The following is a 25,537-nucleotide window of genomic DNA, read 5'->3' as shown; positions in this document are numbered from 1 at the left end:
TACCTATATATTTATGTGTGTATATGTGCATATATACCTATATATTTATGTGTGTATATGTGCATATATACCTATATATTTATGTGTGTATATGTGCATATATACCTATATATTTATGTGTGTATATGTGCATATATACCTATATATTTATGTGTGTATATGTGCATATATACCTATATATTTATGTGTGTATATGTGCATATATACCTATATATTTATGTGTGTATATGTGCATATATACCTATATATTTATGTGTGTATATGTGCATATATACCTATATATTTATGTGTGTATATGTGCATATATACCTATATATTTGTGTGTGTATATGTGCATATATACCTATATATTTATGTGTGTATATGTGCATATATACCTATATATTTATGTGTATATGTGCATATATACCTAAATATTTATGTGTGTATATGTGCATATATACCTATATATTTATGTGTGTATATGTGCATATATACCTATATATTTATGTGTGTATATGAATATATACCTATATATGTATGTGTGTATATGTGCATATATACCTATATATCTATGTGTGTATATGTGCATATATACCTATATATGTATGTGTGTATATGTGCATATATACCTATATATTTATGTGTGTATATGTGCATATATACCTATATATTTATGTGTGTATATGTGCATATATACCTATATATTTATGTGTGTATATGTGCATATATACCTATATATTTATGTGTGTATATGTGCATATATACCTTTATATTTATGGGTGTATATGTGCATATATACCTATATATTTATGGGTGTATATGTGCATATATACCTATATATTTATGTGTTAGTATGTGTATATACCTATATATTTATGTGTGTATATGTGCATATATACCTATATATTTATGTCTTAGTATGTGTATATACCTATATATTTATGTGTGTATATGTGCATATATACCTATATATTTATGTGTTAGTATGTGTAAATACCTATATATTTATGTGTGTATATGTGCATATATACCTATATATTTATGTGTTACTATGTGTATATACCTCTATATTTATGTGTGTATATGTGCATATATACCTATATATTTATATGTGTATATGTGCATATATACCTATATATTTATGTGTGTATATGTGCATATATACCTATATATTTTTGTGTTAGTATGTGTATATACCTATATATTTATGTGTGTATATGTGCATATATACCTATATATTTCTGTGTGTATATGTGCATATATACACCTATATATTTATGTGTGTATATGTGCATATATACATATATATTTATGTGTTAGTATGTGCATATACCTATATATTTATGTGTGTATATGTGCATATATACCTATATATTTATGTGTGTATATGTGCATATATACCTATATATTTATATGTGTATATGTGCATATATACCTATATATTTATGTGTGTATATGTGCATATATACCTATATATTTATGTGTGTATATGTGCATATATACCTATATATTTGTGTGTATATGTGCATATATACCTATATATTTATGTCTGTATATGTGCATATATACCTATATATTTATGTGTGTATATGTGCAAATATACCTATATATTTATGTGTGTATATGTGCATATATACCTATATATTTATGTGTGTATATGTGCATATATACCTATATATTTATGTGTTAGTATGTGTATATACCTATATATTTATGTGTGTATATGTGCATATATACCTATATATTTATGTGTGTATATGTGCATATATACCTATATATTTATGTGTGTATATGTGCATATATACCTATATATTTATGTGTGAATATGTGCATATATACCTATATATTTATGTCTGTATATGTGCATATATACCTATATATTTATGTGTGTATATGTGCATATATACCTATATATTTATGTGTGTATATGTGCATATATATTTATGTCTGTATATGTGCATATATACCTATATATTTATGTGAGTATATGTGCATATATACCTATATATTTATGTGTGTATATGTGCATGTATACCTATATATTTATGTCTGTATATGTGCATATATACCTATATATTTATGTGTGTATATGTGCATATATACCTATATATTTATGTGTTAGTATGTGTATACACCTATATATTTATGTGTGTATATGTGCATATATACCTATATATTTATGTGTGTATATGTGCATATATACCTATATATTTATGTGTGTATATGTGCATATATACCTATATATTTATGTGTGTATATGTGCTTATATACCTATATATTTATGTGTGTATATGTGCATATATACCTATATATTTATGTGTGTATATGTGCATATATACCTATATATTTATGTGTGTATATGTGCATATATACCTATATATTTATGTGTGTATATGTGCATATATACCTATATATTTATGTGTGTATATGTGCATATATACCTATATATTTATGTGTATATGTGCATATATACCTATATATTTATTTGTGTATATGTGCATATATACCTATATATTTGTGTGTATATGTGCATATATACCTATATATTTATGTGTCTATATGTGCATATATACCTATATATTTATGTGTGTATATGTGCATATATACCTATATATTTATGTGTGTATATGTGCATATATACCTATATATTTATGTGTGTATATGTGTATATATACCTATATATTTATGTGTGTATATGTGCATATATACCTATAAATTTATGTGTGTATATGTGCATATATACCTATATATTTATGTGTGTATATGTGCATATATACCTATATATTTATGTGTGTATATGTGCATATATACCTATATATTTATGTGTGTATACGTGCATATATACATATATATTTACAGATTAAACACAGTCCCCATAAACTGCTATGTAAAGGGACTTTTTTTTTTAAATCCACATCTCCTTACTTTAACCCCTTATAACTGCTTCATGCAGTTATTTAAAAAAAAAAATAAAGATGCTCATAATTTTTATTTTAAAAAAGGAACACAACACTTTATTTCGGGGAAAAACATAATTTATGCTTACCTGATAAATTTATTTCTCTTGTAGTGTATCCAGTCCACGGATCATCCATTACTTATGGAATATATTCTCCCTCCCAACAGGAAGCTGCAAGAGTCCACCCACAGCAAAGCTGCTACATAGCTCCTCCCCTAACTGCCATATTCAGTCATTCGACCGAAAACATGCAGAGAAATGAAAAACCATAGGGTGCAGTGGTGACTGTAGTTCAAATGAAAAAATTACCTGCCTTAAAGTGACAGGGCGGGCCGTGGACTGGATACACTACAAGAGAAATAAATTTATCAGGTAAGCATAAATTATGTTTTCTCTTGTTAAGTGTATCCAGTCCACGGATCATCCATTACTTATGGAATACCAATATCAAAGCTAAAGTACACGGATGATGGGAGGGACAAGGCAGGTACTTAAACGGAAGTTACCACTGCCTGTAAAAAAAAACATTTCTCCCAAAAATAGCTTCCGAAGAAGCAAGGTATCAAATTTGTTAAATTTGAAAAAGTATGAAGCGCAGACCAAGACTCCGGCCTAGATTTGGAGTTCGGCGGTAGCCGTCAAAACCAGCGTTAGAGGCTCCTAACGCTGGTTTTGGCCGCCCGCTGGTATTTGGAGTCAGTGATTAAAGGGTCTAACGCTCACTTTTCCGCCGCGACTTTTCCATACCGCAGATCCCCCTACGCCATTTGCGTATCCTATCTTTTCAATGGGATCTTTCTAACGCTGGTATTTAGAGTCGTTTCTGAAGTGAGCGTTAGAGCTCTAACGACAAAACTCCAGCCGCCTGAAAATAGCAGGAGTTAAGAGCTTTCTGGCTAACGCCGGTTCATAAAGCTCTTAACTACTGTACCCTAAAGTACACTAACACCCATAAACTACCTATGTACCCCTAAACCGAGCTCCCCCCACATCGCGGCCACTCGATTAAAATTTTTAACCCCTAATCTGCCGACCGCCACCTACGTTATACTTATGTACCCCTAATCTGCTACCCCTAACCCCGCCGACCCCTGTATTACATTTATTAACCCCTAACCTGCCCCCCACAACGTCGCCGCCAGCTACTTAAAATAATTAACCCCTAATCTTCCGACCGCAAAGCGCCGCCACCTACGTTATCCTTATGTACCCCTAATCTGCTACCCCTAACACCGCCGACCCCTATATTATATTTATTAACCCCTAATCTGCCCCCCTCAACGTCGCCGACACCTGCCTACACTTATTAACCCCTAATCTGCCGAGCGGACCTGAGCGCTACTATAATAAAGTTATTAACCCCTAACCCGCCTCACTAACCCTATAATAAATAGTATTAACCCCTAATCTGCCCTCCCTAACATCGCCGACACCTACCTTCAATTATTAACCCCTAATCTGCCGAGCGGAGCTCACCGCTATTCTAATAAATGTATTAACCCCTAAAGCTAAGTCTAACCCTAACACTAACACCCCCCTAACTTAAATATAATTTACATCTAACGAAATTAATTAACTCTTATTAAATAAATGATTCCTATTTAAAGCTAAATACTTACCTGTAAAATAAATCCTAATATAGCTACAATATAAATTATAATTATATTATAGCTATTTTAGGATTAATATTTATTTTACAGGCAACTTTGTAATTATTTTAACCAGGTACAATAGCTATTAAATAGTTAAGAACTATTTAATTGTTACCTAGTTAAAATAATAACAAAATTACCTGTAAAATAAATCCTAACCTAAGATATAATTAAACCTAACACTACCCTATCAATAAATTAATTAAATAAACTACCTACAATTAACCTAACACTACACTATCAATAAATTAATTAAACACAATTCCTACAAATAAATACAATTAAATAAACTAACTAAGGTACAAAAAATAAAAAAGAACTAAGTTACAAAAAAATAACAAAATATTTACAAACATAAGAAAAATATTACAACAATTTTAAACTAATTACACCTACTCTAAGCCCCCTAATAAAATAACAAAGACCCCCAAAATAAAAAATTCCCTACCCTATTCTAAATTAAAAAAGTTACAAGCTCTTTTACCTTACCAGCCCTGAACAGGGCCCTTTGCGGGGCATGCCCCAAGAATTTCAGCTCTTTTGCCTGTAAAAGAATAAATACAATACCCCCCCCCCCCCCCAACATTACAACCCACCACCCACATACCCCTAATCTAACCCAAACCCCCCTTAAATAAACCTAACACTAAGCCCCTGAAGATCTTCCTACCTTGTCTTCACCATCCAGGTATCACCGATCCGTCCTGGCTCCAACATCTTCATCCAACCCAAGCGGGGGTTGGCGATCCATCATCCGGTGCTGAAGAGGTCCAGAAGAGGCTCCAAAGTCTTCCTCCTATCCGGCAAGAAGAGGACATCCGGACCGGCAAACATCTTCTCCAAGCGGCATCTTCGATCTTCTTCCATCCGGTGCGGAGCGGGTCCATCTTGAAGCAGGCGACGCGGATCCATCCTCTTCTTCCGTTGTCTCCCGACTAATGACGGTTTCCTTTAAGGGACGTCATCCAAGATGGCGTCCCTCGAATTCCGATTGGCTGATAGGATTCTATCAGCCAATCGGAATTAAGGTAGGAATTTTCTGATTGGCTGATGGAATCAGCCAATCAGAATCTAGTTCAATCCGGTTGGCTGATCCAATCAGCCAATCAGATTGAGCTTGCATTCTATTGGCTGATCGGAACAGCCAATAGAATGTGAGCTCAATCTGATTGGCTGATTGGATCAGCCAATCGGATTGAACTAGATTCTGATTGGCTGATTCCATCAGCCAATCAGAAAATTCCTACCTTAATTCCGATTGGCTGATAGAATCCTATCAGCCAATCGGAATTCGAGGGACGCCATCTTGGATGACGTCCCTTAAAGGAACAGTCATTCGTCGTTCAGTCGTCGGTCCGGATGGATGTTCCGCGCTGGAGGTCTTCAGGATCCTGCCGCTTCGCTCCGGATGGAAGACCATAGAAGATGCCGCCTGGATGATGACTTCAATCGGATGGAAGATCCTCTTCTGCCCCGCTTGGATGAAGACTTTGACCGGATCATGGACCTCTTCAGCCCCCCGCTTGGGCTTGGATCAGGACATCGGAGGAGCTCTTCAGGACGGATCGGTGAACCTGGATGGTGAAGACAAGGTAGGAAGATCTTCAGGGGCTTAGTGTTAGGTTTATTTAAGGGGGGTTTGGGTTAGATTAGGGGTATGTGGGTGGTGGGTTGTAATGTTGGGGGGGGGGGGTATTGTATTTATTCTTTTACAGGCAAAAGAGCTGAAATTCTTGGGGCATGCCCCGCAAAGGGCCCTGTTCAGGGCCGGTAAGGTAAAAGAGCTTGTAACTTTTTTAATTTAGAATAGGGTAGGGAATTTTTTATTTTGGGGGGCTTTGTTATTTTATTAGGGGGCTTAGAGTAGGTGTAATTAGTTTAAAATTGTTGTAATATTTTTCTTATGTTTGTAAATATTTTTTTATTTTTTGTAACTTAGTCCTTTTTTATTTTTTGTACTTTAGCTAGTTTATTTAATTGTATTTATTTGTAGGAATTGTGTTTAATTAATTTATTGATAGTGTAGTGTTAGGTTAATTGTAGGTAATTGTAGGTAGTTTATTTAATTATTTTATTGATAGGGTAGTGTTAGGTTTAATTATAACTTAGGTTAGGATTTATTTTACAGGTAAATTTGTTATTATTTTAACTAGGTAACTATTAAATAGTTCTTAACTATTTAATAGCTATTGTACCTGGTTAAAATAATTACAAAGTTGCCTGTAAAATAAATATTAATCCTAAAATAGCTATAATATAATTATAATTTATATTGTAGCTATATTAGGATTTATTTTACAGGTAAGTATTTAGCTTTAAATAGGAATCATTTATTTAATAAGAGTTCATTTATTTCGTTAGATGTAAATTATATTTAAGTTAGGGGGGTGTTAGTGTTAGGGTTAGACTTAGCTTTAGGGGTTAATACATTTATTAGAATAGCGGTGAGCTCCGGTCGTCAGATTAGGGGTTAATAATTGAAGTTAGGTGTCGGCGATGTTAGGGAGGGCAGATTAGGGGTTAATACTATTTATGATAGGGTTAGTGAGGCGGATTAGGGGTTAATAACTTTATTATAGTAGCGCTCAGGTCCGCTCGGCAGATTAGGGGTTAATAAGTGTAGGCAGGTGTCGGCGACGTTGTGGGGGGCAGATTAGGGGTTAATAAATATAACATAGGGGTCGGCGGTGTTAGGGGCAGCAGATTAGGGGTACATAGGGATAACGTAGGTTGCGGCGGTTTACGGAGCGGCAGATTAGGGTTTTAAAAAAAAATGCAGGGGTCAGCGATAGCGGGGGCGGCAGATTAGGGGTTAATAAGTGTAAGGTTAGGGTGTTTAGACTCGGGGTACATGTTAGAGTGTTAGGTGCAGACGTAGGAAGTGTTTCCCCATAGGAAACAATGGGGCTGCGTTAGGAGCTGAACGCTGCTTTTTTGCAGGTGTTAGGTTTTTTTTCAGCTCAAACAGCCCCATTGTTTCCTATGGGAGAATCGTGCACGAGCACGTTTTTGAGGCTGGCCGCGTCCGTAAGCAACTCTGGTATCGAGAGTTGCATTTGCGGTACAAATGCTCTACGCTCCTTTTTTGGAGCCTAACGCAGCATTTGTTTGAACTCTCGATACCAGAGTTAAATTTATGGTGCGGCCAGAAAAAAGCCCGCGGAGCGTTAACAGCCCTTTTACCGCCAAACTCCAAATCTAAGCCTTAGTCTTGTAAATCTGTTCAACAGAAGCCACATTTAAAAAAGGCCCAAGTGAAAACCACAGCTCTAGTAGAATGAGCTGCAATCCCTTCAGGAGGCTGCTGTCCAGCAGTCTCATAAGCTAAATGAATTATGCTTTTTAACAAAAAGACAGAGAGGCTGCTGAAGTCTTTTGACCTCTCCTCTGTCCAGAATAGACAACAAACAAGGTGAACGTTTGATGAAACTGTAGTAACTTGTAAGTAAAACTTTAAAGCACAAACCACGTCCAATATTGTGTAATAGACGTTCCTTCTTTGAGGAAGGATTAGGATACAAGCATGGAACAACTATCTCTTGAGTGATGTTCTTGTTAGATACCACCTTAGGAAAAAACCCAGGTTGGTACGCAGGACTACCTTATCCGTACGAAGGACCAGATAAGGAGAATGACATTGTAACACAGATAACTTGGAGACTCTACGAGTCGAGGAAATAGCTACCCAAAAGGAACTTTCCAAGATAAAGATTGATATCTATGGAACAAAAAAGGTTCAAACGGAACTTCTTGAAGAGCCTTAAGAACCAGGTTTAAGCTCCATGGTGGAGCAACAGTTTTAAACACAGGCTTGGATCTAACCAAAGCCTGACCAAATGCCTGAACGTCTAGAATACCTGCCAGACGCTGGTGCAAAAAAATAGACAGAGTAAAAATCTGTCCCTTTTAAGGAATTAGCTGACAACCCTTTTCTCAAAAACATCTTGGAGAAAAGATAATATCCTGGGAATCCAGGCTTTACTCCATGAGTAACCCTTGGATTCATAACAATCAGATATTTACACCATATCTATGTTCAATTTTCCTAGAGACAGGCTTTCATGTCTGTATTTAAGGTATCAATGACTGACTCAGAGAAGCCATGCTTTGATAACATCAAGCGTTCAGTCTCCAGGCAGTCCATCTCAGATTGATTCTATTTAGATGGTTGAAAGGACCCTGAGGTAGAGGGACCTGTCTCAGAAGCAGAGACCGTGATGGAAAGGATGACATGTCCACCAGATCTGCATACCAGGTCCTGCGTGGCTACGCAGGCGCTGTCAAAAACCCCAAAGCCCTCTCCTGCTTGGTCTTGACCTCCGGAGGAAATCCCACTCCCCCGGAAGAAAAGTCTGACGACTTAGAAAATCCACCTCCCAGTTCTCAACACCTGGGATATGGATAGCTGATAGACAAGAGTGAGTATCTGTCCAGTGAATTATTGTAAGACTTCTAACATCACTAGGGAACTTCTGTTCCCCCTTGATGGCTGATGTAAGCCACAGTCGTGTATATTGTCCGACTGAGTATGATGTACCTCAGAGTTGCTAACTGAGGCCAAGTCTGAAGAGCATGGAATATCACTCCCAGAATAGTTATTAGAAGGAGGGTCTCCTCCTAAGTCCACTATCCCTGAGCCTTCAGGGAGTTCCAGACTGCATCCCAACCTAAAAGGCTGGCATCCATTGTAACAATTGTCCCATCTGACCTGCGGAAGGTCATACCCTTGGACAGATGGACCCGACATAGTCACCAGAGAAGAGAATCTCTGGTCTCTTGGTCCAGGATCAACAGGGGGACAAATCTGTGTAATCCCTGTTCCTCTGACTGAGCATGCATAGTTGCAGCGGTCTGAAATGTAGACGTGCAAACGGTACTATGTCCCTTGCCGCTACCTATTAAGCCGATTTCATTCATGTACTAAGCCACCGAAGGGCGCGGATGGGATGAAAAACACGGCAGAAATTTAGAAACTTTGACAACCTGGACTCCGTCAGGTAAATTTTCATTTCTACAGAATCTATCAGAGTCCCTAGGAGGGAAACCCTTGAGATTGGGGATAGAGAACTCTTTCCTTGTTCACTTTCCACCCATGTGATCTCAGAAATGCCAGTACTACGTCCGTATGAGACTTGGCAATTTAGATGTTTGACGCCTGTATCAGGATGTCGTCTAACTAAGGGGCCACTTCTATGCCCCGCGGCCTAAGGACCGCCAAAGCGACCCCAGAACCTCCATAAAGATTCTTGGGGCTGTAGATATCCCAAAGGAAAGAGCTACAAACTGGTAATGCCTGTCTAGAAAGGCAAACCTGAAAAACGAAGGTGATCGTTATGCATCACAATGTGAGGATAAGCATCCTTCAAATCCATTGTAGTCCTCTATTGACTCTCCTGGATCATAGTTAAGATGGTACGAATAGTTTCCATCTTAAATGACGGAATTCTGAGGAATTTGTTTAAGATCTTTGGATCCAAAATAGGTCTGAAGGTTCCCTCACCTTGGGAACCACAAACAGATTTGAGTAAAAACTCTGTCCCTGTTCCTCTCTTGGAACTGGATGGATCTCGTACACAATGTAAGAATGCCTCCTTCTTTATCTGGTTTGCAGATAATTGTGAAGGCGAAATCTCCCCTTTTTTTGGGGGGGAATCTTTGAAATCCAGAAGATATCTCTGGGATATAAATTCCAATGCCTAGGGATCCTGGGCATCTCTTGCCCACGCCCGGGCGAAGAATGAAAGTCTGCCCCCTATAGGATCCGTTACCGGATAGGGGTCCGTTCCTTCATGCTGCCTTAGAGGCAGCAGCAGTCTCCTTGGCCTGCTTATCTTTGTTCCAGGTCCAATTGTCTCCAGACTGAGCAAAAATTCCCTCTTGTTTTGCCTTAGAGGAAGTGGATGCCACACCTGCCCTGAAGTTTTAAAAGGCACGAAAATTAGACCTTTTTTGGCCCTTGATTCCTATCCTGAGGAAGGGAATGACCTTTTCCTCCAGTGATATAAGCAATAATCTCCTTCAAACCAGACCCGAATAGGGTCTGCCCCTTGAAGGGAAGTTAAGTAGCTTATTTATTAAAGTCACGACAGCTGACCATGATATAAGCCATAGCGCTCTGCGCGCCAGTATAGTAAAAAACAGAATTCTTAGCCGTTAGTCTAGTCAAATGAACAAAGGCATCAGAAAACAAAGGAATTGGCTAGCATAAGCTTGTCAAATATATTCATCCAATGGAGTCGCTAACTGTAAAGCCTCATCAAGAGACTCAACCCAGAACGCCGCAGCAGCAGTGACAGAAGCAATGTATGCAAGGGGCTGCAGGATAAAACCCTGTTGAATAAACATTTTTTATCCATTGGATCTAAAAAGCACAACTGTCCTCGCCAGAGGTAGTGGTACGCTTAGCTAGAGTAGAAACTCTTCTCTCCACCTTAGGAACTGTCTGCCAGAAGTCCCGTGGTGGTAACTATTAGAAAACATTCTTCTAAAAAATAGGAGGGGAAGAGAACGGCACACCTGGTCTATCCCATTCCTTATTAAAAAAAATTTTTAGTAAACCTCTTTAGGTATTGGAAAAACATCAGTACACACCGGCACTGCATATTATTTATCCAGTCTACACAATTTCTCTGGCCCTGCGATTGTACACATTCATTCAGAGCAGCCAAAGCCTCCCTGAGCAACAAGTGGAGGTTCTCAAGCATAAATTTTAAATGTAGAAATATCAGAATCAAGTTAAATCATCTTCCCTGAGTCAAAAAAAAAAACCACCCACAGACTAAGCATATTGTGAGGTAGTATCATACATGGTTCTTAAAGCGTCTGTATGCTCTGTATCTACCCCCAGAGCTATCTGCTTTCCTTTAATTTCAGGTAGTCTGACTAATACTGCTGCCAGAGTATTATTCACCACCTTTTGCCATGTCTTGTAAAATAAACGCTATGGACGCCCTTGATGTACTTGGCGCCATTTGAGCGTGAGTCCCTGAAGCGGGAGTCGAAGGGTCTGACACGTGGGGAGAGTTAATCGGCATAATTTTCCCCTCGACAGAATCCCCTGGTAAAATAAACGCTATGGGTGCCCTTGATGTACTTGGCGCCATTTGAGCGTGAGTCCCTAAAGCGGGAGTCAAAAGGTCTGACACGTGGGGAGAGTTAGTCGGCATAACTACCCCCACGACAGAATCCTCTGGTGATAATGTTTTTAAAGACAAAAAATGATCTTTATTGTTTAACATGAAATCAGTACATCTGGTACACATTCTAAGATGGGGTTCCACCATGGCCTTAAAACATAATGAACACAGAGCTTCCTCTATGTCAGACATGTTAGAACAGACCAATAATGAGACTAATAAGCTTGGAAAACACTTTAAATCAAGTTAACAAGCAAATATATAAAACGTTGCTGTGCCTTTAAGAGAAACAAATTTTGTCAAAATTTGAAAAACAGTGAAAAAAGGCAGTAAAACAAACGAAATTTTTACAGTGCATGTAATAAGGTAACAGAGCATTGCACCCACTTGCAAATGGATGATTAACCCCTTAATGCAAAAAACAGATCAAAAAAACGACATAGACGTTTTTTAAAAACAGACACAACAAAACTGCCACAGCAGAGCTGTGGATTACCTTCCCTAAAAACGATTTTGGAAGTCTTTTTAGCCCTTTAGAAATGTCCTGTAGTATTCATGGGACTGCTGAGGGAATCTGGATAATTCATTTTGTAATTTTAACTGCGCAAAAAAGCGCTAAATTAGGCCCCTCCCACTCATATTACAACAGTGGAAAGCTTCAGTTAACTGTTTCTATGCAAAATTTAAGCCAGCCATGTGGAAAAAACTTAGGCCCCAATAAGTTTTATCACCAAACATATGTTAAAAAACGATTAAACATGCCAGCAAACGTTTTAAAACACATTTTTACAAGAGTATGTATCTCTATTAATAAGCCTGATACCAGTCGCTTTTACTGCATTTAAGGCTATACCAACATTACAGTGTTATCACCAATGTACGTTAAAAAACGATTAAACATGCCAGCAAACGTTTTAAAACACATTTTTATAAGAGTATGTATCTCTATTAATAAGCCTGATACCAGTCGCTATCGCTGCATTTAAGGCTTTACTTACATTACTTCGGTATCAGCAGTATTTTCTTAGTCAATTCCATTCCTAGAAAAATATTTTACTGCACATACCTTATCTGCAGGAAAACCTGCACGCCATTCCCCCTCTGAAGTACCTCACTCCTCAGAATGTGTGAGAACAGCAAATGGATCTCAGTTACGTCTGCTAAGATCATAGAAAAACGCAGGCAGATTCTTCTTCCAAATACTGCCTGAGATAAACAGCACACTCCGGTGCCATTTAAAAATAACAAACTTTTGATTGAAGAATAAACTAAGTATAAATCACCACAGACTCTCACGACCTCCTATCTATGTTGAGGCTTGCAAGAGAATGACTGAATATGGCAGTTAGGGGAGGAGCTATGTAGCAGCTTTGCTGTGGGTGGACTCTTGCAGCTTCCTGTTGGGAGGGAGAATATATTCCATAAGTAATGGATGATCCGTGGACTGGATACACTTAACAAGAGAAATAGGGGACATTTATTTAATTCACCAGAGATCTGACCACAGGTTAATGAATTTGAGCGCAAAGTGCTACCGTGAGCTTGCGGTAGCATTAACCAGCCACTTGTAATGGCTGGTTATTCAATGTGCGCTCATTTTTTACCAGAATTATTATTTATAATCATTGTATTTATAATTTATTATTGATATAATTATTTGAATTATTATGTATATCATTTATTACATATATTGTTTATTCATGATTATTATCTATATAATTGATGTATATAACTATTTGTATTCCATTAGGTAAGTATGTAGCTTTCCCAAGTACTGAGATGACAAACTCATAGAGCATTAATATAGTGTGAAATGTACTGGTGCAATATTATTGCAACAATATATATTGTCTCCATCACTTTAAAAAAGCTAGACTGACACAGCATATCAGGGAAGTTTTAATATGCATTTAATCACGGCTACTTTTTAATTTCACATTCTGAGGTTTAGCATTCTGCTACTTAGTTTAAAACCCTGTGGGGGAATTTATTTAGGCGTCAATACATTTCTTGCTGGGCACTAGCTGCGGATCTTACTAAATCCTGCACACCGCAACACCTTGTTAAAAAGTGACTGCTTACAAGGGCTTCTCATTTCAAGATTGAATGTGTATTACAGCTGTTATCAAACTTTCTACTTTATTCTTTTATCAATTTTTATGGCAATTCTACGGTTCTAGCTGGGCTTCATGTTTCCAAGACAACTAAGTTACCTTCTGTACAAATAAAACTTACCTTATTCAATAAGTCTCTTTCTCTCACCAGCTCGTCTATAGCCTTCTTATCATACTCTGCTTGCTTCTTAGCAGATTCCAGCTCTGAAGCAATAAAAAGATATTAAATTAAAACTGGCAGATTGAAACCGCGGTCCTGGCAAAACAAGCTCAACCTTTCAATGTCAACACTGGTATTGTGTTTGTCAGTATAATAAAAGCCACTTTGCAGACATTAGACCATCGAGCTGTATGTAAGCTTTTGTAAAAGGGATCATACTCTATAATATGCAATTTAACTGGGTTAGATTTCACTGATGATCACCTAAAGAGATAATAAAAACGTATTAGAGAATGTTTTTTTATTATGTTTTTTTTTAATTGTCTGATTTTAAATAATCCCTGTGAACTAATTTATTACTGTGTACATTATTTGAATATGATCATGAAATACTTTTGTGACAAAGTAAAAAAAAATGTGTTACTATATTTTCAGCATTTATATTGTGCACTTTTTCTATAATTTAAAGTGATTGTCAATTTACCCTGTTTTGATGCCTCCTAAGCATTTGTTACCTTTCTATTAGTCAAATCGCCACATTTTTTTATTTATATAACAAACTTCATGTCGTTTTCACCCTGACTGCTCCCAGCCACCACTTAGCAACATTGTATTCAATGAATAAATACACTCATTGAACACTATACTGTAGATTTTTCTATTTCGTAAAAGAGGGGTAGAGATCATGTGCGACGCCTGATTGCGCATCAGGACAGAGTAGGAAATATTGGGATTAGTGCATGCGCATTACTAGCATGTGACGTCAGAAATAAGAGGGTTGAACGCCCCGGGGAGGGGGGGGGAATGGTGATTGGTAACCGGAGACTGCAAAATATGTCAAACAAAAATACAATATGGCGGGCGGAGGTTAGAAAAGAAAATTGAGCAGATTACAAGGTATTATTTGGCGATATTACTCGGATAAAAAAATATGAATGAAAGTGCCCCTAATTTGTTACGAATGTTAATGTAGCGTCAACGAATGTCACTGACTTTACATTCACTTAATTTAACAATGAAAAATGTAAGTTTTCCATTTCTGATGATCGGAAGAGCACACTGCAGACTCTAAAAGCCTAACCCTGCTACATATCAGTCTCTAAGTGGCCTCAGCAGACATGGAAAGATAGCATAAATTAAAAGCAAAGCAAAATGACAATGACAAGTCTGCTCTGCTCCAGTAATACGTCTGGATTGGCTCCTCAAAATACTGAAAGTGGTGAGGGCAGTTTGGCCATTAAAAAACAATTGCAGACAACAAGTGTTAAAGGGACATTCCAGCCAAAATTGGAATCCACATGGATGCATTTCACTTTTGAATTGAAACATTTTTGCAATATACATGTATTAGCAAAAATGCTTCTAATTAAAGCTATACCCGTTTCAAAAGTGTATTTAAGTATGCATCGTGCACCAGCATTTTAAATACAGCACTTGCGTAGACAGCCTAAAGTGCTTTAACCATTTGGTAATGACTCAATATGTTAAATACTGACATGATACAAGACACACTGGTGCTCTGAGCAGCTGCAGTACTTAAAATGCTGGTGCACTGACAATATCTAGCTATGCCTCACATGCACGTGCAGAGAAAAATGCTAACACTAAAACAGTGATAACTTTAACTAGAAACATTTTTGCCAACACATGTATATTGCAAATATGTTTCTATTCAAATATGTAATTCATATATGTCCATTTAAATTTTGACTGGAATGTCCCTTTAATGTATTCAGAATTTGACACTAGGTTGGAACTTTAATTCATTGCAAGACTACATAAACTTCTTGTGATTCTTGTAAGGCTGTCTGCGTATAGCAATGTGAAACAGATATTACTATTTGGGTATGTCTGTATATGACGCTTATCATTCTATTTGAGATAGTCGCTAAGAGGAACTGACTTAAGAAATAGATAATGAGGTGTATAACAGGTTGGCAAATCTTCATTTACTCCCTGAATATGGCTTATATTATACACTCTGCGCTCTTTATACCTCTCTCCAGTCCACTGATTTGGTTCTTCAGGGTCTCTCGCTGCTGCTCCACGTCAGTCTTTTGTTCCTCAATTTGGCGACATTTTCTCTGTATAGTTTCTCTTACTTTGGAAAGTTTTGATGTTTCCTGTCGCATCTGATTCACCTCTTCCTCTTTAGCCTGGTACCAGGGAGTATAATTGTATCAATAACACTAATAAACATTGTTTTACGTGCTCTGGTTTTACTACAATCAGATTAAACCATTTCTTTAAAAACTAAAACAATTTAAAAAAAATCTAACTTAACAAAAGAATAGGATAATATTGTCTTGCTTAAAGGTACATATATATATACAGTATATATATATATATATATATATATATATATATATATATTAGCAATTAAAAATGCTAAACAGCAAAAAAAAATCTGAAAACAAATGTTTTAATCCCTTAAGGACAGACAACATACCCTGTACGTCAGCTCTTGTTTTCCTTTGAAGGGGTTATATAACGTGGCTCTCGCTGACAACGATGAAACCAAGCTATAGCCAAATGCCTCCAGGAGTCCTACCTTATTGCTGGATGTCTCGCAGCTGAATAAACTTTGGACTGTATTGGCTACTTGGCCCCGGTATCTTCTTCTTTTCTATTGCTTGCCTCCAGGAGTGAGGCGTGTTATAATAGCACATTGCCCAACTTGAGACCCGTGTAATTACAGAGCCAAAAAAACTTAAAGGGACAGTAAAGTCATAATTAGACAATCATGATTTAGACAGATCATACAATTTTAAACAACTTTCCAAATTGCTTCTAGTATTTCATTTGCTTCCTTCTCTTGTTATCCTTTGCTGAAAGGTTTATCTAGGAAAGCTCAGGAGCAGCAAAGAACGTAGCTTCTAGCTGCTGATTGGAGGCTGCATATATATATATATATACCGATTGTCATTGGCTCACCCATTTGTTCATTTAGAAACCAGTAGTGCATTGCTACTCCTTCAACAAATGATACAAAGAGAAGGAAGCAAATTTGATAATAGAAGTAAACTGGAAAGTTGTTTAAAATTGTATGTTTTACCAAAATCATGAAAGACAAATTTTGGGTTTCATGTCCCTTTAATGACATGTGATGTACAGGGTATAGATCAAGGGCCTGATCCGATATGCAGCGTCGCCCGCAAAAGCCGGCGACACCGGTTTTTGCGCTGTTTCGGTATCACATATACAGCGTAGCATACAAGTTACGCCCGTATATTTCACCCGTCACCCGCAAATTTTACTCCCATAGGCTAACATGGGACCGCATTGTAAGTCGGTTTCCAATATCCAGCGCAAGGCCTTACGTGGCGAAAATGGAGAAATCTTACTCCATTTTCACCTCGCCATAAAATGCAGCCGTAGCAGGCCTTGCGCTGAGTATGGGAGCACCATAACTCCCTAAAATGCCTGCAAAAAAAAAACTAACACCTAACGCATGCGCAATGTCTATCTACCTGTCAACCGCAATCCCCCACCGCAATAACTAATAAAGTGTTTAACCCCTAAACCGCCGCTCCTGGACCCCGCCGCCACCTACATTAAATTTATTAACCCCCTAATCTCCCGCCCCCAACGTCGCCGCCACTATATTAAATGTATTAACCCCTAAACCTATATTAAATGTATTAACCCCTAAACCTAAGTCTAACCCTAACACCCCCCTAACTTAATTATTATTTAAATAAATCTAAATAATATTACTATTATTAACTAAAGTATTCCTATTTAAAACTAAATACTTACCTATAAAATAAACCCTAAGATAGCTACAATATAATTAATAATTACATTGTAGCTATTTTAAGATTTATTTTTATTTTACAGGCAACTTTGTATTTATTTTAACTAGGTACAATAGCTATTAAATAGTTAATAACTATTTAATAGCTACCTAGTTAAAATAATTAAAAAATTACCTGTAAAATAAATCCTAACCTAAGTTACAATTACACAAAACACTACACTACCAATAAATAAATTAATTAACTACAATTAGCTAAAATAAAATACAATTAAATTAAATAAACTATATCACAAAAAAAAACAACTAAATTACAGAAAATAAAAAAAATTACAAGAAGTTTAAACTAATTACACCTAATCTAAGCCCCCTAATAAAATAAAAAAGACCCCCAAAATAATTAAATGCCCTACCCTATACTAAATTACAAATAGCCCTTAAAAGGGCTTTTTGCGGGGCATTGCCCCAAAGTTATCAGCTCTTTTACCTGTAAAAAAAAGACAATACCCCCCCTAACATTACAACCCACCACCCACACACCCCTGCTCTAAAACCCACCCAATTCCCCCTTAATAAAACCTAGCACTACCCCATTGAAGATCACCCTACCTTGAGCCGTCTTCACCCAGCCGGGCACCAGTGGTCATCCGATCCAGGCAGAAGTCTTCATCCGATGGGGCAGAAGAGGACATCCGGACCGGCAGAAGTCTTCATCCTATCCGGGCAGAAGAGGACATCCAGACCGGCAGACATCTTCATCCAAGCGGCATCTTCTATCTTCACCCATCCAACGAGGAGCGGCTCCATCTTGAAGACCTCCGGCGCGGAGCATCCTTCCTGGCCGACGGACTAACGACGAATGACGGTTCCTTTAAATGACGACATCCAAGATGGCATCCCTCGAATTCCGATTGGCTGATAGGATTCTATCAGCCAATTGGAATTAAGGTAGGAAAAATCAGATTGGTTGATTTAATCAGCCAATCGGATTGAAGTTCAATCCGATTGGCTGATTGGATCAGCCAATAGAATGCGAGGTCAATTCTATTGGCTGATCCAATCAGCCAATCAGATTGAACTTCAATCCGATTGGCTGATTAAATCAACCAATCAGATTTTTCCTACCTTAATTCTGATTGGCTGATAGAATCCTATCAGCCAATCGGAATTCAAGGGACGCCATCTTGGATGACGTCATTTAAAGGAACCGTCATTCGTCGTTAGTCCGTCGGCCAGGAAGGATGCTCCGCGCCGGAGGTCTTCAAGATGGAGCCGCTCCTCGTCGGATGGATGAAGATAGAAGATGCCGCTTGGATGAAGATGTCTGCCGGTCCAGATGTCCTCTTCTGCCCGGATAGGATGAAGACTTCTGCCGGTCCGGATGTCCTCTTCTGCCCCATCGGATGAAGACTTTTGCCCGGATCGGATGACCACTGGTGCCCGGCTGGGTGAAGACGGCTCAAGGTAGGGTGATCTTCAATGGGGTAGTGTTAGGTTTTATTAAGGGGGGATTGGGAGGGTTTTAGAGTAGGGGTGTGTGGGTGGTGGGTTGTAATGTTGGGGGGGGCATTGTCTTTTTTTTACAGGTAAAAGAGCTGATTACTTTGGGGCAATGCCCCGCAAAAAGCCCTTTTAAGGGCTATTTGTAATTTAGTATAGGGTAGGGCATTTTATTATTTTGGGGGGCTTTTTTATTTTATTAGGGGGCTTAGATTAGGTGTAATTAGTTTAAACTTCTTGTAATTTTGTTTTATTTTCTGTAATTTAGTGTTTGTTTGTTTTTTGTAATATAGTTTATTTAATTTAATTGTATTTTATTTTAGCTAATTGTAGTTAATTAATTTAATTTATTTATTGATAGTGTAGTGTTAGGTGTATTTATAACTTAGGTTAGGATTTATTTTACAGGTAATTTTGTAATTATTTTAACTAGGTAGCTATTAAATAGTTATTAACTATTTAATAGCTATTGTACCTAGTTAAAATAAATACAAAGTTGCCTGTAAAATAAAAATAAATCCTAAAATAGCTACAATGTAATTATTCATTATATTGTAGCTATCTTAGGGTTTATTTTTTAGGTAAGTATTTAGTTTTAAATAGGAATAATTTAGTTAATAATAGTAATATTAGGGGGGTGTTAGGGTTAGACTTAGGTTTAGGGGGTAATAAATTTAATGTAGGTGGCGGCGGTGTAGGGGGGTCAGATTAGGGGTTAATAAATTTAATGTAGGTGGCGGCGGTGTAGGGGGGTCAGATTAGGGGTTAATACATATAATGTAGGTGGCGGTGGGCTCTGGGAGCGGCGGTTTAGGGGTTAATACTAGGATAGGTTTATTGGGGTGTGGGCTATGGCGGTTTAGGGGTTAATAATTAGGCTTATTGCGTTGTGGGGGGTTGTCGGTCTAGGGGTTAATACATTTATTATTAGGAGTGAGAGGGGGGGATTGCGTATATAGGGGTATACGTATCGGGCTTATTTTTGGGAGGCAGGTTAGACAGTTACGGGAGATTTTTTTTAAAAATTAACTTTTCTTAAGCGCCGGCAGTTTCTAAAGTGCCATAAGTCACTAGCGACTCCAGAAATTTGTAGTTACGCTTATTTCTGGACATCGCTAGTTTATGCGACTTACGGCACTTTAGGAACTGCCGGCGGGATATATGTAATACCCCGATGTGCGAGGTGAAACTACGGGCGGCGCGGGTTCCCTCGCTTGCGCCGAAAACTACGCCGTATATTGGATCGCGCCCCAAATGTCCTTAAGGGGATTTCTGCATAATCATTGGGCAATTTGCACTGATCTACTGTCTAAGGACACACCCCTTGAAAAGCCTATTGCGTGTCGTTTATCTTATCTTTTGCTGCTTTACCCCAATTAGAGAAATTATAGATGAGCTCCTGCTCTAATCAAGCAATCACTGCATAGCATGTTGTAGGGTCAAAGATCAGAATACTGCAGGAGGAGCTTGAATTACAGAAAACATTTTTTACTACAAACATATTTTTTTAAGGAAACTAAATTTTGAGTATGATGTCCCTTAAAAGTAATCAAATATCAGTTGATCGTCATTTCTTTGTTCATGCTGATTACAACGACTGAAATGACATCACGCTCTGATTTTACCTTCAGCTCCAGAAGCTTTTGCTGGTTTTCCTGAGTTAGCTGATCGTTCAGGACACTCTGCTGTTCATTTTCAAGTTGTAGCTTAGCATTTCTGATCTGAAGCTGTTCTAGCTCTCTGGTGACTCTTTCATTTAGAATCTGCAAGAGGTCGGTAAAGCAATATGAGAAAGCACTTGCACAAAGCAATCACTAATATTTAGCCACATAAAAATGCCGCCTTAACCCCTTGTTTGCCAGAGCTAAGTACAACACATTGCTAAGCCCTCTATGGCCTAGATGAGGTTAAAATAAGCTGGTAACATCTCCAGAAGTTTAAAGATCATTTATCCACAATGTTTCAAAAGTAAAATGAGCTCCAGAGCAGCTGGCAGATAAATATTTAATGCACATTTGCCAAAGTACAGCCTGTGTGTCACTGTAATCATTGCAAATGATTGTGAAATAGCAACGGGTTTTTACCAGCTGTAGGGCAAAAAAGGGAATTTTAAACCGAGCATCTTCTAGGCACAGTTGGCTGCAATTAGTGATCTTTAGCAACGTGTTTGCAATAATTATTATAATAATTACATTCAATCGGCAAAGTTTATCTATAAAAAATCCTTTTAGCTCATGGGAAGTGCAAAGACTTAATGAGACAGTTTACATATTTCAAACTCTTTGCAAACCTCTCACAGGACATACAATGTTTATATATACAGTATATAGCTCTGTACTTACTAATATATCAAACTGTGCCAAGATGTTTTTATAAATGTTATAATTTTATAAATATGTTTATTATACTTTCAATCATAAAAATATATTTCAAGTTTGTTGAATTTATCCTTAACGTAGAATATGAGATTCTTAGAAAACTGCTCAAATGGCTACCCAACAGTCTGTCTGTCTATCTATCTAACGCTATCTACCTTTCTATCAATTTATAGAATTTTCTATGTATCTAGGTATCCATCTTCATGTATTATACATATTTTCTCTCTATGGTTCTGATGATCGAAAGTCCTGTGATCTGGTGATATATCCAAAAGGGACCCAACGTGATGTTGAGAAAGCCGGCAAAATATTCCAAGTGGCTGAATACATTGTTTAAAGGCAGCATCCCTGAGAGGTGGTTTACTATACATCGCAATGGGTAGTGATGCTGACAAAATATTCAAAGTAGCATCAGCACCGACATAGGGGATGTAAAGTAAAGGATCCCTTTTAAATAGATCACCAAACCTAATAAACATAACTATGAACCCCTGAACCACCAATTCCCCCGCCGCAATACTCTTCCTACTCTACTTAACCACTAGACCTCCACAACCCCACATTAAACTCCCCCCTACTACACTACTTAATCCCTAACAGCTAACCCCCCAATACCCTTAACCTAACACCCCAAAGTTAAACAAAATAAAACATTACAGAAAATAAACAAACAAATAAAAAAAAAACTACCAAAAATAAATAACCCCAAACAGTAAGGCCTACAGTAAAACTAAAGTCCTCTTTAATGAAAGAAATTAAAAAAATAAAGCCATATTCTAAAAAAAATCCTTTTCTAAGAAAAACCCTAAATTAAAAAAAACTATCCCTGTGAAGGGCATTTTGTGAAGGGCATTTTGTAGTACATTGCATTAAAGTGATAAAAGGTTGGTTTTTTTTTGCATAAAAAAATAAACACCCACCCAAAAAAAGCCTAATGCTAAACCCCAAAGATGGTACTCACACAACTTGAATCCAGCTCCTAGGTGGGCAGCTGCTACTCCAAGGTGGTGCTCCTCTTCTATCTTCTTCTATGGTGGCGGTCCTTCTTACCTCTTCAGCCATGGCGGTGTTCTGCTGGGGATGTTCTCCTCCACCTGACCGGCCTTCATCCATCTTCTGATCTTCTCATCTTCTGATTTTCCGTCACTGACATCCTCTTCATGCGTTCACCGTCACAATCTGAAGTTTAAATGAGAAGCCCCCCCTTATATAGGGGTGCCCTTGCTTTCCTATTGGCTGAATTCCAAATCCAAATTCAAATCAGCCAATAGAAAAAAACTTTCATTCTATTGGCTGATTAGAATTTGGTTTTGAAAATCAGTCAATAGAAATGCAAGGGCACCCATGTATAAGGGGGTACCTCACATTCAAAGTTCAGTTTGCGGCGGTGACCACATGAAGAGGACGTTGGCGACGGAAGATCCGAAGATGAAAAGATCAGAAGATAAGAAGATGGAAAACGGACGAAGACCGGTCTGGTGGCAGAGGACATCACCAGCGGAGCGACGCCATGGCTGAAGAGGTAAAAAAGATAGCCGCCATGGTCTGTTGATGTTTTAAATATCATCAGGGGCCTAAGTATCTAGCTATAAATATATATAAATTAATCTTTCTTTCTGTATGTTCATCTATTGAATTTTCAATACCAATCCTTCAGAGAAAACACTTTTTCAGCCGGCTTTTGTGTCATTTTTGGAATTTAAAAGCCATGAATTGTTATTATTTGCTAAAGGGATATGAAACCCAAAAGTTGTCTTAATGATTCAGACATAATTTACTTCTATTATCAATTTTTCTTCATTCTCATGGTATCTTTTTTTAAAAAGCAGTGATGTGTGCTTAGCAGCCAGCCGATTTCTGGAGCACTATATGGCAGAGGTTTTGCAAGAATGTTATCCATTTGCAAGAGCACTAGAGGGCAGTACTATTTACTACCATGTAGTGCTCCAGATGCCTACCTAGGTATCTCTTCAACACTGAATATCATGGGAATGAAGCAAATTTAATAACAGAAGTAAATTGGAAACTTTTTCAAAATGGTATGGTCTGTCTGAGTGACAAAACACATTTTTTGGCTTTCATATCCCTTTAAGTGAAAAAAAATAAATTCAGAAATTGTATGCAGTAATTATCAGTACTGAATTAGCCATCTGGTTTTTCTTTGGCTAAACAACATGAAAAGTCACAAGTGTGTTTCTTACAGGGGTTTTGTGTATTTCAACAAATATTCCTGTTATTTAGCTTATGAGATATTGAGCTTCAGCTTATATTATTCCATTGCTGGCTCCTCTATTGGAACAGCTTAAAAAACTAAGCCAAAAGAAAAAATATGAGCTGCCATACGTTGGTTTCTAAAAGAATTCTTATGGATTGGAATGAACGTGTACTGTGCATCTGATGCGACACAAACCATTCTCTTATACAAATAATCCTAGACAAACACAAGATTAGAGCGCACTGGTGATGTTCGCAGATCAAGCAGTTTTGTACCTTATGCTCTTTGAGCTGCTGTTCCAGCTTCTGCAGTTCCTCTTTGCTTTTTTGCAGGGTCTGTTGCAGTGACTTGACCTCCACCCCCTTATTATCAAGCTCGTTCTGTACATTTTTTAGGTCCTTCTCAAGCTTCTCCTTCTTACGCGCTTCCCTAGAGGCCTCATTCTGACGCACCTGGATTTCTTGTTGGAACTGCAGAAAAACAGCAGAGAAAATAGCAACTTATCATTGAAAGACAAACAGAGGGCGCCATCTCTGCAGCAGATTGCATGTTGCTGAATAAAGCGATGTAGCCAATTCCTCAGACATACAACAGGTTACAGTAGCAACTTATAACCTTTACTGCACCATTTAACGCTGACGGATGCAACATTTTGGTGATTTATGTAAATCATTTTTATTTTTCCTTCATGAATAGAAAGACCCCATGTCATGACATACAGTAAATTGCTTGTTAGGGAAGGGATAAGCAATGTTACATGTTCACCAATACCCAAAGCATGAAAATAAGTGCTTTTAAGTAAAATGATAACAATATAAAGAAGAAAAGTACTCAGTTTAGAGAAATGTATTTAGTAAACATTACAGGGTCCTATTCACAGAACAGACTTTTCAAATAATGAGAACTTTATACAAAGAATATGCCTGCTCCCTCCTGCACTGCTCTCCTTACTCTGGGCAGAACACAGGACTTATACAAAGGGTACAACCTTGCAAATCCAGCACCACTAGCACTTATAATACTTGAGGGAGCTACGGTACTGAATTTACACTAACATGTCCCTCCCAGCTGCCCCTAAAATCGCCACTGCCTCAGACATTTCATGAAATTGTGACCAGCACTGGGCATAAGGAGTTAAGCAGTGCATGCTGGGTATAGAGAGGGTCCGAGGGCAGGATCTGGGCAGTATTTAGCACTTGCTGGTGTTTGCACAGTCTCAGATTCCCTGCATAAAAACTCAGACAGGAACGAGGAACCAGGGACAGCAAAGTGAAGATGACTGTGCTCCTTAACACAGAATCTAATGTGACAGCAATGATAACGGAAATGTCACATAATGAATAAATCTGCCCAGAACTGGGGGCATACGCAGTGCAATGCTGCAATATTAAATAGTGCTTCTGTTACTGCTTGTTAGAAAATAATCTGAGGCCTATCCCCCTGCAACAATAAACTGTTGTGCTGAAAAGTCAACAACGGAATTAGCAACACAGCTTTTATCTATAACTTTTTCAGCACAACAGTCTAAATATAAAGTTCAGCAGATTAGGGATTAAATAAGGGTTACTGGCCTTGGGAATGGAAGAGGAAACTAAATTGGGGCTTCACACTAAAGAGCCCCAGTTACTGTGGTCACCTGTACAAGTCTAAGTGAACCCAGCCCCCCAGCTTCAGTTCATGCCCC

The 25,537-nt window shown here is 37.7% G+C and overlaps 1 protein-coding gene across 1 annotated transcript in view; it reads right to left on the bottom strand.

Moving 5' to 3' along the window:
* CFAP58 (cilia and flagella associated protein 58) overlaps positions 1–25,537 on the bottom strand; it is a 121,940-nt gene that overhangs the window by 60,687 nt on the left and 35,716 nt on the right. Inside the window, exons 5-8 of the mRNA XM_053693000.1 lie at positions 24,129–24,323; positions 20,886–21,023; positions 16,000–16,159; positions 13,965–14,047 (exon numbers count right to left, since the gene is read on the bottom strand). Coding sequence (XP_053548975.1) covers positions 13,965–14,047; positions 16,000–16,159; positions 20,886–21,023; positions 24,129–24,323 — 576 coding nt within the window. The remainder of the gene's footprint in view (positions 1–13,964; positions 14,048–15,999; positions 16,160–20,885; positions 21,024–24,128; positions 24,324–25,537) is intronic.

Source organism: Bombina bombina, chromosome 9 (genome assembly GCF_027579735.1).
Source record: "Bombina bombina isolate aBomBom1 chromosome 9, aBomBom1.pri, whole genome shotgun sequence".
In the NCBI taxonomy this organism is placed as follows: domain Eukaryota; kingdom Metazoa; phylum Chordata; class Amphibia; order Anura; family Bombinatoridae; genus Bombina; species Bombina bombina.
This window is presented reverse-complemented; position numbering and strand designations above follow the sequence as displayed.